The sequence below is a fragment of the Vidua macroura genome, chromosome 8, assembly GCF_024509145.1.
Source record: "Vidua macroura isolate BioBank_ID:100142 chromosome 8, ASM2450914v1, whole genome shotgun sequence".
In the NCBI taxonomy this organism is placed as follows: Eukaryota; Metazoa; Chordata; class Aves; order Passeriformes; family Viduidae; genus Vidua; species Vidua macroura.
The window spans coordinates 289,560-305,331 of NC_071578.1; the positions used below are offsets into that span (position 1 = coordinate 289,560).

General features: G+C 44.3%; 1 protein-coding gene across 4 annotated transcripts in view; it reads right to left on the reverse strand.

Moving 5' to 3' along the window:
• The window catches only part of INPP5A (inositol polyphosphate-5-phosphatase A), a 191,643-nt gene that overhangs the window by 79,354 nt on the left and 96,517 nt on the right, over positions 1-15,772 (reverse strand). For all 4 annotated transcript variants that reach the window (XM_053983614.1, XM_053983615.1, XM_053983616.1 and 1 more), the window contains exons 5-7: positions 10,101-10,164; positions 6,570-6,673; positions 379-431 (exon numbers count right to left, since the gene is read on the reverse strand). In XM_053983614.1, the coding sequence (XP_053839589.1) occupies positions 379-431; positions 6,570-6,673; positions 10,101-10,164 (221 nt within the window). The remainder of the gene's footprint in view (positions 1-378; positions 432-6,569; positions 6,674-10,100; positions 10,165-15,772) is intronic.

Consider the following 15,772-nt stretch of genomic DNA (forward strand, 5'->3'; position numbering starts at 1 on the left):
AGCGGTGAGGGCTGCACAGCCAGGCTGTGGTGCCCGGCCCAGGTGAGACGCCGCCGAGCCCCAGCAGCACCTCGAGAGGTGGCAGCAGCAGGGGAAGTGCCAGCTCCAGGCTGAGCTGGACCCCGTGCCCTGCCCAGGGGCACCGAGCTGTCCCTGACCCGGAGCTCCTCTGCTGCACAGCCCCACACCAATGCCACGCTGCTTGTGCACCATCACACTCTACCGAGCACGCCGTGCTCAACAGACAACAAAGCAGGTGTAGAACCTACCTGCTCTGTGAACAGACCAGTCTACACATGAAAACACCTCCTTGAGACAGCTGTTAACAAACGTACATAAACCAAATGTAATCAGAAACAACTTTAAGGTGCAACTTACCAATCAGTAATACACCACCTTGTTCGAATGAAACCTTTTCTGGACCACTTGCACTGAAAAATAAGAGAATAAGAACCAATCACCTTAGGTAAAGAATACTGTGAAAGTGAAATGTACTGACACAAAGAACAAAATGAAGCAGAGCTCATCCATACATTAGATCCAAGAAGCACTGAACACAAACTGAGGTACCTTTAAAACAGATATTGTGTCCTTTATAAATCCTGGAATTAATTACATTTTTGATCCTGCAGCAGTTACAAACTTACGTGTAAAATTAATAAAAGCCCTGGCAGTATACAGATGAAAGACAACCAAATAGGAAAGCTTTCCAGCTATATTTATGCTTAGCTTAAACCAGCAAATTCTTATTGCCTATGCACAAATGTTTTCTTTGTAATTTTACCTGAACTGTAAAATGTCATCAGAGATTTACATCAAATTAAACCGAATGAGATCTGCTAGAAAGCTATTTCTCTTGCTGAGCTAAGCCACCCAATATTTCTATAAAACTCAAGAATGTAAGTAGTGGTAAAAGATTCCATTCATCACAACTGCACCAGAAAGCCACAGCTCAGCTTGGGCCCACACCTGTCACTCACACTCAAGAAGGGGTTTTCCAGCACCACTGCCACAATCTACAACCTCCCATGGAAAGACGATTCTGCATCCTATTTATTCCTTGTTAACAATGCATGTGTGTCTGGGCTAATGTGCTCTGGGAATGAATATTGTACCACACAGGCCTAAATAATGCTGCCAATGATATTGTAGCAAAAGACTGATTCCTTATTGTGAATAAACTGCCAGTCCCAGCAGAGCATCCCCAGTCAGAGGTACCACTCCCCCAAACCTCCCGAGGCACTGGCCAGGTGTATTTATTCTCCTCCCTAAAAACAGACAGTCCTCAGTCCTAAATACTGCTGAGATAGTGAAGGGCCTCCACAAACCCAACCAGGCTGACTTGAATCATAGACTCTCAGACTGGCTTGGGTTGGAAGGGACCTTCACCTTGTTCCAGCTTCCCTGCTGTGGACAGGGACACCTTCCAACAGAAAACGTTGCTCCAAGCCCTGTCCAACCCAGTCTGCATCTTCTGACCACCCCTCAGGGAAAAGGGACCCATCTCCCTCCCCTTCTGCTTAGGCACAAGCACAGTGACTGCAGCCAAGACCAACCAGAAACAACACCATAATAATTATATTTCAAATAATAATCTACTTTATTGCAAGAATTTTTTTAACTGTGAAGAATTAGCCTCTTCTGCAGGTCCAGCAACCACTCAGGGGATGGCTGGCTGGAAAGGAAACACTCTGATCCTTCCTAACAGGATCCACAGCTGGATCACAAATCCCACAATCCAGTAAGGTCTCTTCTGTGATTCTCATGAGTTACAAGCAGAGATGTCAACACTTATTCAGAAGGAAACCAATGAAAAAAATTAAATGCTAAAAGCATTCAAAATTAGCTCTAATTTAATCTTGATTAAAAAAGGGAGCTTTGCCATTTCCTTCGTAAAAATAATTACACAGAACATAAAATCAAGTAGCCCAATGTGGTCCAGGATAATGTTTTCAATCAGGCTGCCATTTCTCATTTGCTATTTTCCTCTCTGGCAAAATGGCAAAGGCACTTCAAAAGATGCAACACCAAAACAGGCCCAACCAGATCATCTTGCTGAGAGTCACACTCAGCTGGGTTTTGAGCATCTCCAAGAACAGCGATTCCACAACCTGTCTGGGCCCGTCTCCTGCTGTTTAACCTCATGGTGAAAGCGTTTTCCAGATTAAATCAGATTTTCCCTTGCTGCAACTGCTGCCCCTTGTCCTGCTCCTGCACTGCCCCGGGGCAGCTGACCTCTGGGCCTGTCCCTCCCTCTCCTGGGGCACACAGGAGAGAGGCAGGCTCTCTGCTGTCTCTGCCACGGCTCTGGTCCAGCCCCACGACTGCAGCTCTGACACCTCACTATCAGAAGTCCTCACCAAAAAAAAATACAGTTTTTAAAATCACAAATTGAAAACTGGTAGTTACATTCTGCCAGCTTTTCCTTTGTGAATAGAGTCCCTGAGGAGATTGTGCTGACCTTTCAAAACCCCCCAGAACCACCACCTACATAAATAACCCCTGCTACATCGGGGGAAAGGACCTCCAGGCAGCATTAACATGAAGAGAGAGGTTAGAGAGGGCTAATGTCAAAAAGCACTGTGAGCAATAAGTAATGCACACAAACCATGATTGATAATGACCAGCACAGAGCCTTAATTCATCTTTTCTCCATCATTTTACTGACGGGGACCATATCAAATTAAATAGTGACCCAGAAAGGGTTTATTCAACCATACAAAGCAGGGCATGAAGGAAAGACATATTAAAGTGGTGATGACTGCAGTGTAATTGCAGCTCCTTAAAGGAACACCACAGCTCAGAGGGAAACCTGAAACAGGAATCACCAAATACTGGCAGCAAGAGCAACCAAGGTACTGAGCAGCACCCAGCACTGACAAGGCTTCCTTGCCCTGGTGAGAACTCAGAGCCTTCCACAGGAGCCCACGTCCCTGTGCTCACGACATGCTCAGCATTCACTAGTCAGGAAACAGAGCTGAATTATGGCAAATGAAAACAATGTAGAATGTAGTTCCTACCTCAAAATACTTCCTTTCTTCCCTTAGAGTAGATGCTTCAGTAACTACTTGAAGCCAGCAGCTCCATAATGCTACAGATGGAGTCAAACATTGCCAAAAAGCAACAAGTGGTGGACAGAGCCACGAGGGTTTGGGCCTTTTACCTGGCCCAGAGAGAAGGCAGGAGACCAGGGAGGAGCTGGAGCTCACAGTGGGAAAGGCCACACAGCTGAGGTGAATAAAGCAGGAACACCTGTGCCTCTACTGCAAAACAACTCCTGTTTCATTGTGCAGCTGGTATATACCCTCACCTGCAAACTACCTTCAGCTACTCAGAACTTGAACACACTTAACTCCTTTAACTTCAGTAAATAATTCACTTATCAATAACTTGTCTATTTAACATTAGGAATGCAGAAGTTAGCAGGCTTCAGGCCTGCGAATGCAGCCCAGGAGCTGGAGCTCAGAGCTCTGATATGAGGAGTCATCCCCAGCCTTAGGTACACACTGCAGCTGAACAACATGCCTGATGTATTTCTGATCATGCATGTGCTTCAGTATTTCTAAATGAAGTATTTGGAATGCAGAAAGTTTTGGAAACAGAATGTAAAGAAGAGCTATGGCTTGGGAAGGAGGAAAGAGAAATTTGCTTTTTATGGCAGATTTCAAAGCAACAATCTTTATTTTTACTTTAACAAATAGTCACTAGCTGCTACACCATCTGTAAGCCAGCATAAAACCAGGTGGAGATGACATAGGTCATCTTATGCTCTCGGAGAGTGATCTACATTTTAAAATAGGAAAAAAAAAATCCTACTTCATGTCCCAGAAAGGGGATACCACATCTTTCACCTTACATTATTAAGTCTCTTCTCAGATCCTCTGTTAATAGGATTCCTTTAGCCAGCAGATGGATTGTGAATACAGGCAGTTTCATCTACTAAAAGACAACATAAATCATAATTGAGAAAGGAGAGACTGCAGTAAGGTTATCACCATACAGCCTCCTCCATGAAAGGTTTGCATTAAAGCATTAGTGAAATTAATTCATCTTTCATAAGAGCTTTGAGCAGTATCTGTGATCTATGATAACAACCAATTTCTCACTATGAGAAAAAAAAAATTACTCAGGCCTGATAGACTACACAAATCTGCTTTTTTTAAAATGGCCTAACATTATCTAGAGTGTTGCTCCCAGAGGCATCATTTGAGGTTTATGCCTTGCCAAGAGGACACATAAATCAAAGCAGAAAGTTTTGTTAGTTTTATATGCAGTGGGCTGTAATTATTTTGAATTGCATTATGCCTCAATCACTGTAATTACTTTTAGATCATCCTTAAACAGCTGCAATAAAAAGAAATCAGTCTTAAACCATTTCTCACACAAAAAAATTGCAGATGTGATATGAAAGGTCTGGCTAAAACACACAAGAGCATGTCAATGTAATGTTTGGGCAAATATGCTGCTCGTGCCTTCTGCTGGGTAAACCCAAATTTCCAAAATACACACTATTTTGTGGCTTTTTAATTGCTATTGCTATTATTAACATTTGTCTAGGGAGAAAACATGTGATAGCAAGATTAATTTTAGCTTTACATATAGAAACACGCACATGAGAACCAAAACTATCTCCCTGTTGTTTTTTGCTCTTGCTGTGTCTGTGTGTTTAAGACATTTTCTTGTCTCCAGTTCCAAAGAAAAACAGCATGGTCTAAAAATCATTGCAATTATTTTCTCACTTTTCAAGCACATGAAAATATACTGGGCTGGCAGATGCCAGGGTGCAGGCCAGGTGAGCACGAGGAGCAGAGCTGCAGTTTGGATGCTGCTGCTGCTCACATCACTGCAGATCTGCACAGCCCGTGTCCCTTTCCTCTCCTCCTGTCCCTTTCCTCTCCTTCTGTGCAAAGCTCTGCAACAGCATGGCCCCGGCCTGTTCCACGGGTCTGGCTGCAACAGCATTCCCAGGAATTGTGCTGGGGGCAGGAACAGAACTGAACTTCCAAGCTGCTTCGGAGGTTTGCTCATTACTTAATTGCATATATTTGCTGATTTTCTCTCTTCCTGTCTGTTCCTCCTCCAGGTAAACACTATCCCTGACAACCAAAACACAGAGGTTTCTGCTCAGAGCAGTTGTTTAAGGCACTGGAACCAATGGGAGCAGTATGAGGGTGTCACAGCCTCCAAAGGCTGCTCCTCAGGTTCCAGTCCCCACAGTCGCCATGGCCTCGTCCCAAAAGCAGCACAGGAGGGTGTATTGAGGAGCAGCTGCAGCTGCTAATGAAGTGGGAACATCTGATCTCTGAGCACCATTCCTGCTCCACTAAAGCATGTGAGAGAGCCCTAAGACTCAACCACTGCTGTGAAGAATTGTTGATGCAAGAGGGGGAATAAACAATGCTGAAAAGTTACAGTCTCACAGTGAAGCAATAGCAGTGAAGTAAATAAAGGAGGAAATAGCTCTCCCCAGGTATCAGTGAGCAAAGCACAGCTTGTCTGGTGCTGAGGCTCTGCAGTGCCCTCAGCCATGGCACAGCACTGCCAGGCACTACCACAGCTCACTGCCACCGAGGGGAAAACAAGCACCTGAGGAATGGCTCCAGCTCCCTCAAAGTATTTAACACTTAGCTTCTAAGTATTTGATATGTTTATTCACAGGAAGTAAATGCTTTGCAAAATTATGTCAAAGGCACTTTTCCTTCCAGTACTGAGATATAAAAATAAATCATTTAGTATCAAAGTCAAGAAAAAAGAACAACCTTCATCCTATCAATCCCATAACTATTTATGAAATGCTCTGCCAAGCACACAAGCACTGTGTAAATATCTCTAAGTGTGTATATTTACAAATTCTAAATTAATTTTAGGAGCTTATTTAGTTCTTCCTTTTATTGAAGTAGTGACATGCCTGTTCGATCCACAAATGTTACAGGAGTTCAACAAATTTATTCATGTGGTTTGAGGAGAACATTAACCATTAAACACCCTTGTTCTAGATGTTCTTAATTAAAATTGAGAAAATTAAAGGAAACATCAAAGAAGAGAGTCTGCACTTTCAGGTGCAGTGCAAGAAACCCCTCAGCTCTGCTTTTGTTTCTGGTTTTGACAAGACCAGCAATCTCAAACCGCCAGCACCCCCCAGTTCTTACAGAACAAGAGCAAAAGTGAGTGTGAGGGCAGCCTTAGGCCAGTGCCAGTGTGTGTCTGGCTCGGGTGTCCCTGGCAGCAGAGTGAGCTCCCCGTGCTGGCCGGCCTGGCAGGATCCAGAGCCGTGGCCTCGGAGCTGCCAGGAGCTCCTGAGACAGCCCTGCCGTGGCACACTGCCACTCTGCCAGGCTTTGCACAAATCAATCCTTTCATCACTGTCCTCACCCCTCACGAGGATTTCTTACTGCATTTTGGTACATCGTGCCATGACTTAAAACATGTATTACAGGTGTCAAGAAACAGACAGACAAAATTCCAAGATTCCATTCTGCCCTTATCACTGAGAGGAGCTGCTCAAGAGTAGTCAGAGGAAATCAGAATCAAACCTAGTATTTGGAAATGCTTCACAGTTCTGTACATACCTCAGGGAAATAATCCTGTGGAAACTTCTCTTTTTCCAGCATGGGTGTGCTTTCTAAAGTGTCAGAGTAGATTTCTTTCCCAGTAACCTTTTTATACTTCTTAGCTAGGAGGAGAGATAAATCAAAATTAACACACGTAACTTCAACATTACAAGCATCTTCTCACACTTATTGGAAAAGCAGCAGCATCAGCAAAACAGCTGGTAAATCAACAGGATCTTACCAAAAATGTACAAGCACTGGACTGTTCTGGGGGGAAATAAACACCCCTGTTTCTATCAGACACCTTGAAGCTGCACAGTTATGGTATTGCCATTTCTACCATCCAGAGCCCTATGAAGTGGTGGAGCTCTAACTGTGAGCTTGGTCTCTGTACAGCCCTGCACCCAAATCCCACCTCAGCTGCTCTGAGACCCTGCAGCCCCCAGGCTCCTTCAGATCAACCCTTTCTGGCCATCAGCACACGAGGCATGGATTTTTACAGCTGGAATGGGTGTTGGACTTGTACAAGAGACTCAGTGGTGATGCACATCACTTTCCAAAGTCTCTAATGAACAATTTCATCATAGACAGAAACAACACAGACTCCCATGGATCTACTCAGCTCATGAATGAGAGGTTCTCCTTCTTGATCCACCTTACACTTGGTTTCTCACCTGATGAGTACAATGTACTGGCATATCTAAGGTGAGAACCTGACTCAGTTTAACTCCTCTGACACAGGAGCTCGGGCAGCTGATGTGCAGCTGCCACTATGCTGGACCCACTCAACTGGATTCAGTTTCAACTGGGAATGTACAAAAGAAAAACTCCAAGTATTATCAAGACTCCAAAACTGTTCAGTCCTACTGGATATCTGAGGAAGCATTTACTGTAATGCAGCCCTATGTCTTCGGGGAAAAAAAAGGTATCATTCTTTATGCACCAACCACTCTGAGGCCTGGCTCCCACAGGACAACTGAACAAATATCCTGATAAACTGATCTGGCATCATTCTAAGTAGACTGTGAATGGATGTGCCTCTTTCAGCAAGTTTAACAGTGTCAGCAAAGAGATCCTGATGCCTTCTGAGTTACAGAAAAGACTTGGCAGAACTTTAAGGACTGAAGGCATCTGCTGGGAGAACTTCAGTGACAGGCAGCAGCTGGCAAAGGGAGGCACCTCTCCATCCCCTGCGTGAGCCAGAGGCTCCTTGTGACAGGAGTGCAGAGCAGAGCACGCAGGGGCAGCACAGCCTGGCTGCAGCTAACACCAGCTCCACTCCACTGCTGACTTCACTCCAGAAAACAAGATTCCTTCTGTAAACACAAGTGGTCAGCTGGAACCGGCCTAAACCCCCTCTCTTAGAGGACATCCCTTCAGAACAGACAGCTTGGCACTAGTTTGAATTGTAAGCAAACTTTTGGGCCTCTGACCACTGTGAAAACAGCTCAACAGATCTACACTATAGCATATAATATGTGAGGCTGCAGGAGAAAACTGTTCTTTTTTCAAAATGGAGATATGTCTTCCTGAGATCTGAAAAACAGTGACAATCTTTTTTTTCCAGTCTGTATTCAGTCACATCCAACTGTGCAGTGAATTTTGAAAAGCAACAGTGATGTTCCAGGAATACTGAATTGTGTATAAACATCTATTTTTTTGCACGCTTTTGAGTAGAACCAAAATTTCATAATGATTTTTGTGCAGAGAATGTTTGTATTCATCTGGATTTTTCTTCTGATTTAAGAGCTTAATACACTGTGAAAACGTCAATAGTCATGAGAGAAGAGGCAAGTTTTACATTTCCCCTGAAAGATGGGAACCTTTGGGGTCATATTTTACAAACCCTATGCTGGGAGATGGATTCTGCTCTGACAAGAACAGCGTGTGACTTGCAACACCTATTCACCCACTTCCTTGATTTTTATTAAGAGTTTTTTCCTTCTCAATGATGTTTGGGCCGAACCCATCCTTTTGAGCATGGTTCACATTGGCAAGTTGGCTCTGCTAAGGTTTTGCCAAGAAAACAAAGCAGCGACCATTTAAAGCATTTCTTTTCTGAAACAAGCATCTGTTCATTGTTTTTCTATGAATTGTTTTCCTGTATACGTTTTCTTCCATTTTCTCACTTTTAAAAATTTTTTACGCTTTCTTTAAAAGCTGTACAGTAGCAAATAAGCTGCCAACAAAGGACTAATAAATCCAGAAAGCTCCTCTTTTCCTGAAGCAGCTGTCATGTCCCTGTCAGGAGCAGGACACCTCCCATCTGTGACCAAGGGAGGGACCTTCAGGTGGAGTTTGGGGTGAAACTGCTGCTGCTCCTCTGCTGCTGATGGGGTGGAGCTGAGGGCTCAGGTGTGCTGAGACAGCTCCCCAGCCACTGGCTCACAAAGCCATTGGCATGGCAGAATGAACAAACGGCCACACAGTGGACAGCAAACTGTCCCACCCAGGGCCTGGGGACCCCTGGGAGCCCCCAGCCCCCCCAGCCTCCCCACCACGTGCACACTTCATTCCTGAGCACCTGCAGAGCTGCTCCTGTCAGGGACCAAGCCCAGGTACGAGCTCTCAGGAGTGCCAGCTCTGCTGGGGAGTGTTCCCATATGGTTTGCCAGAAATAAAATCACTCTGTCTGTGATATTACAGCAAAAATGGTCCTTCAGCACTGAAAGCAGAGGTCACAGGAGGACTTAGGTTGGCTAGGTCTTGAATTGTACATACACAGAACTACTGTTCAAATATTTCAGGGCAGAAAGATCCTATACCCTCAATTATGTGAGCAGAGAGAATCTGCTGAGAACAAAAATAATTAATCTATACAATTATGACAATTAGTTCAGTCCATAGTCACTACCATCTCAACAGTGCCTCACCTTAATGGGATGCTAGACATAGTATTAATGTGACTCAGCTCAGTAAGCTAAATGAAGCTCAGGATATTTTTGTATTAAATATACACAGTTCTCAACTGAAATAACATAAATTTTATATAATATTTTCTATATTCACCTCAGGAAGCATTCAGTAATTTTCTATGATATTTCTAATATTTAAGTTACATAGCCCAGCATTACTTTCAAACTTGTGAGACACGGCAAGACCTCCAACCCAGGGATCATTGTGGGTTAAAACAGTGCCACCCTCCTACTGACCTGCTCTGCTCCCAAGTAATTTAAGCCATAAATCTACCTCAGCTGCTTTGCAAAATGACCATCACTGTTGGACAGTTAAGGTCTTGGTCCTGTATCTGATCTACATGGAAGAACCTTGTGGCCATTCAGAGTTCCTCTGAAATCCTCAGGGATCCCTATGGACCTAAGGGTGTATGGCAATGATTAATGCTCTGGCCTGCAGCCTGTGGCCATCCATTGACTCCTCCTAAAAGGTCTATAAAAGGTAAGAAAAGCAACACCTGTCACCAAGGGACCTGCCTGCATTTTACATAAAATGGAAACACTGCCAGGTACCACCAGCAGAAAAGAGGATGGAAAAGCTGCCTTGATGTATAAAGCCAACCAACCATTAAAAACATTTAATTCCTTTGCTTACCTTTAAAATCAAACTGGTAGATGTTTTTCAAAGATTCATGAAGAAAGTAAAAACTTCCTAGAGCCTGTAAAAAAAATCCAATAAAACACGGAATTAAATATTTTTGTATTATATTATATTATATTATATTATATTATATTATATTATATTATATCATATCATATCATATCATATCATATCATATCATATATAAAAAATATGTACTTTGGCTAACAAAACCCAAAAGAGCATCAGGCTTTCCAATTACAAAAAAACCCAAACTCAAGAAATTAAATACTAATAAACAGATGTTTACATTTTCTAAGATCTATAAAATTTTTAATTTCTTTTGCTGCTTCTCTGAGATTTCATCAGTCATGATGAAGATGACCTCTGACAGCTGACTATGATAAGGGCACTGCCAGGTGTACACTGAAGCACCAAACGGATGGATGTGATAGGTGACACAGACACCTGAGCACCTGCAGAGTGCCTTTCTCTGGCCTTTCTTTGGGCCTTTCTGAGCCCCAAAAACAGACCCTCAATTCTGTTACAAAAACCTGACCATTTCTTCTTCGCTTTCAAAGCAAAACCAAAGCTTTTAGAGCATGTGGTACAGGAAACAAGGGCAATTTTGAAGTTTTCTAACTTACAGTCAAAGCCTCTGCAGAAGAGGCTCCACGACCTTCCAACACAGCCTGACGTGGCTTTTTCCTACCCTGAAACTGGAATAGCTCCTCAACAGGGACAGCCCCCTGTGCCTTGCTGCGGCTGGAGCTGCAGGCTCCTCTCCAGCTGCCCCTCCAGGGCTGCCCACCCTGGGGCTCACGGTCCCTCCCTTGGTGCCACGGGAGCTTTGCCTCGGTGACACGCACAGGGACCACGAGCTTGCTGCTGGCTGTGCCTTCTCCACAAGCAGGTCATTTACTGCTTTTCCCCAGTTCATGAGAGGAAAATTACATATTAGAAGAGAGCAAATGAAAATCAAGTAAGAAACGGGGCAAATAGATTTTATGCTGGAATATTTAAAAAAACCAAAACAACAAAAAAATTAAAAGGACAACTTGATGAGCCTTTAGATACATCTGATGCACTCAGAAGAAACTGAAAAAAACCCCAGCCTGTTACTGGATAAACTCTTACTAAGAAGAATAAAAGAAGCAACAGATTAACCAAAAAGGATGATTTAGTTTCATTCCATCTTTTCCTCTCCAACAACAAAGCCCCTCCCAGCACAGCAGGGCTTGGTTCGGTGACTCTGCATTATTTATATGAGATGCTGCACATCCAGGGATTGGACATTTGCTGATTTGTCAAAAGCACAAACATGAGGTCCTACTCATCTCCTTGAGATATTAGTCCATCCAACAGAAAACAGTGCCACATGTTTAATTGATGAGTGCACGTCCCTGCGACCCAGGCAGATTCCTTCAGGCCTTTTTATAAAAAGGGTTCCCTTTTTATAACAGAGCAAGAGAACAAGGAAGTGCAGGGGACATCCCTGTGAAGGACTCAAGGCTAAGTGTGCTGCAACAAGGACACATTGCCAGGAGAAAATAAATCCTGGTACAAGACAAAACTGCTGCCACCTGATATTCCCATCTGGCCCATCTCTTTCTTCAAAGCATAGGGCAAAATCTGACATATATAAGGGTAACATTTGCTATATAACAATACTCTTTAAGAACTCAGTATAAGGATAAAGCTTTTTTTCTTACATGGCCTTCCGAAGAAAAAGAAAGAAGCCTTGGCAAGCATCTGGAAAGTATCATCCCAAATGCATACTGTTGGAAAAATTTAAAAGCAAATGAAAAAGGGATCCTGGAATGGGAAATCCTAGGCTATGTCAGTAACACATGGCAATCCTGTAACATCTAAGTGATGTTTTTAAGTGAGCTTTTCCTTTTTCCCCACGATGCAGGACAGCAGAATCATGCTGTGAAGGGACCTCTGACAGCCCAAGCCCTGTCAGTGAGGCTGCCCAGGGCACTGTCCAGGAGACTCAGAACTCTCCTGAGCTGCAGAGTTCCTGCCTTCCCTTCTGAGCTGCTGCTCCTGTGTCTGACCACCCTCTTGGTAAACTTTTCCCTTCATTTTCATTGGAATTCCCCATGCCTCAGCTGAGATGGAAATTTATGACTAAGTAAAAAAAAAGTAATTGGAAATAGTGACCGATCCAATTCAGGTACGAATAATACTCAAAACAGGTGACCATTTAAATCGAGGTGACAGAATTGTGAACTCCAAAGCTTCTCTATGTAGCATAACAACAACTAAACCAAGAAAAAAACCAGATGCTCTAAACCCTATTTCACTTAGGGTGTCATAACTCTATTAAAAACAGTACTGCCATTCATGCTTAAGCTGCAACTTCATTTCTGAGTGTCACAATTTGTTCATTGCTTGACTTTGTAGAGTTTTAATCTCATTTTTAAAAACTAATTTTTAAGACTTATGCAGCAGAAGTTCAGTTTGACAGTCTACACTTGTGGCACTGAGCATCAACTACTCGTGCACAATGAATCTGGGACAGTGATGAAATAACTCTGTCAAGTTTCAGGAGCTGATACCACTAACATTCAGACTGGATTGGACTGTGCAATTCCAAACACCACACTAAAAAGAATCAAAGCTATAATGGAATGGAAATTACAGCTATCACTACTTTCCGCATTGTTATAGACTTAATCAGGCTTAGGTACATAAATGTAGACTTGCAAAACTGATAGAGTGCACTTATAATTCTGTGCCCTAACACAATGAAATATATTAAAAAAACCTTCCAAGGCCTACTGCCTAGGCCCTTTTGTTGAGGCGATTATGTTAATTCAATTTATTTCTCATAAAATGTCGGTTAACAATAAAGTTAAATTAGATTAATTTAAAGTTGAAGAGCTTTGCTTTATTTTCTTATTTACAATTTCAGTATCCTTTGGAAAAAGCAGAGCTGGTGCATATAGCAGCAGCAGCAACAGCAGCACATACAATATCTAAGTGATACAAGACAGAAGCACATTATAGATTATAAACCACCCAAACATCTTAACTTTTAAATATCTCAAACATGAAGAAAGAAAGCTATTATTTGTTCCATGTGAAAGGTTGCTGAGATGGATGACTTCTGCTGTTAGCAGAAATTCCACACCACCTGTAAAGAGGTGCTTGTACTGAAATGCAGCTCAGCAGTCATGCTGTGCACTGTCCCTCCCTTCCTCGGGCAGAGACATCAGTGCTGCACCACACAGACCAGCAGACCCAGGAGTACTGCAGCCCTCTCCACAGCAGAAACCTGGAGCCTAACTCCAAGGGCCACTGAGGCTGACTTCCCCAGAGCAGGGACGAAGCAGGGACGAAGCAGCTCCTGCAGCTGTGCCCTGCAGGCAGCGCTGCCCCAGCCCTGAGCACATCAGCCTGCAGGCTCTCATCCCCCGAGCAGCCCGAGTTCTGGGCTCAGGGCTCAGGCACAGCCCAGCCTGCGGGTTAGAACAGGGGATTAAATATATACAGTCACCTGTATATTAAATATATACCGGTCACCTGAGCAGAGCACTGCTGCCCCGGGCTAGCCCAGGGATGGCACACGGAGCACTGCTTGCCCAGGGCTTGCCCAGGGATGGCTCATGGAGCAGTGCTGCCCCAGGGCTTGCCCAGGGATGGCACACGGAGCAGTGCTTGCCCAGGGCTTGCCCAGGGATGGCACACGGAGCAGTGCTTGCCCAGGGCTTGCCCAGGGATGGCACACGGAGCAGTGCTTGCCCAGGGCTTGCCCAGGGATGGCTCATGGAGCAGTGCTGCCCCAGGGCTTGCCCAGGGATGGCTCATGGAGCAGTGCTTGCCCAGGGCTTGCCCAGGGATGGCACACGGAGCAGTGCTTGCCCAGGGCTTGCCCAGGGATGGCTCATGGAGCAGTGCTGCCCCAGGGCTTGCCCAGGGATGGCTCATGGAGCACTGCTTGCCCACGGCTTGCCCAGGGATGGCTCACACTCTGCTCACCACACGTCTCACTGGAATAAAGTGCAGGCAGCAGCCACAGGCTTCTCTACTTGATTTTCCAAGCAGCCTGCAAACACACAGACCAGTGTGAGCTCTATTTCAGCAGCCTTAGGGCGGAGCAATGAATGGATGGCCCACAGTTAGGCTCGGATCAGGAAGTCCCCAGCTCATCAGGCCAACCTGGCAGCCCCTGGGTCTGTAACTGCATCAAGGTCATTGTACTCAGTACCACCAGAAGCTTCTAGACCAGCCCAACCTGTTGGCCTCAGGGATACAGGGACAGTAAATGCTATTCCCAGGACTGATCAGCCAGGTGAACTGGGAAGGAATTGTTCCCTGGCAGGGTGGGCAGCCCTGGCACAGGGTGAATTCCCAGAGCAGCTGTGGCTGCCCCTGGATCCCTGGCAGTGCCCAAGGCCAGGCTGGACACTGGGGCTGGAGCACCTGGGACAGTGGGAGGTGTCCCTGTCATGGCAGGGGTGGCACTGGGTGGGATTTGGGGTCCCTTCCAACCCAAACCATGATTCTGTCAATCCTTGATTTATACCTTACTTATTAATAAAGTCAGGAGCTGACAAGACAGAAAGGACTTAATCAGAGTCTGAGGTGCCCAGTTACACCCAGAAGCACATGGACACTTCACAGCAATACCCCTGGCCACGAGGAAATACCACACATTCACTGCCAGCAACTCAGTGCCAAAACAGAAAGTCAGGTGGCACAGCCATGAATACTCATCTGTAGCTTGGCCAAGTTCTTAAGAAACACGCAAGAGAGTAAAACTGATTCTTCTGCTGTCCCCCTGTTCACTGTAACCAACAGCTTGGCTTTAACACCCCTAAAATCAGTCACAGACCAGCACCCACATCCTGTAGGCACAGCAGGGAAAATTTCCTTTGCAAAGTCCCAGGACCTCTTTCGATATCACGGTCACTAATTGCAGAGTACACAGGCAAACACATCCTGGCCTTTGTGAGAATGGCCCTTATGGAAACGCTCAGGACCCAGGGAAAGGCCAGGCATTTTATCTCAGGCAACGCTGCTGTTAACAAAATGCTTTTTCCGGGCTGACAGAAGTACCTGACCAATCCTACCAGGCTGTGTGCACACCTGTACCGCAGCTGGAGACACGGAGAGCACACTGAACCTAAGGGGAGCACATTCATCAGAAGAGCTTCACATCTCCCCAGAAAAGTACTATGGAGAAAAAAACAGGCATCTTCTTTCTGTTAGCACACTGAAGTTGAACATTCAGTGCATTTAATTAGGTTCCAGAATGATACTCATTATGGTTTTAGAGATTTCTTTCATTAATCCATACAGAAAGACTCATCTGGGAGAACCAGTGCTGATGGCAAGAGAAACAATTGGTTCTGATGGATTACACATCCGGCATTATTAAAAGCACTATTCCTTTAATTATACAGGAATTTTGCCACAAAATTTTGACGATTTTAATAGCTATAGGGTTTTTTTAAACAGTTAATTGGCATAATTTCTTTTTAATGTCCACCATTTCAACTGTGGATATTTAATGCAAAAAGGAAATAGATGAATAAAAGTTTAATTACTGTACAGAGTAAACATTTGCTGCATTACCTCACTAAATGTGACAGTTAATATATAAAGATTGCTTTAAATATATTTAAAATAAATTGCCAATGATGACACAGAAACTGTAATTCATGTAGTCATAAAAT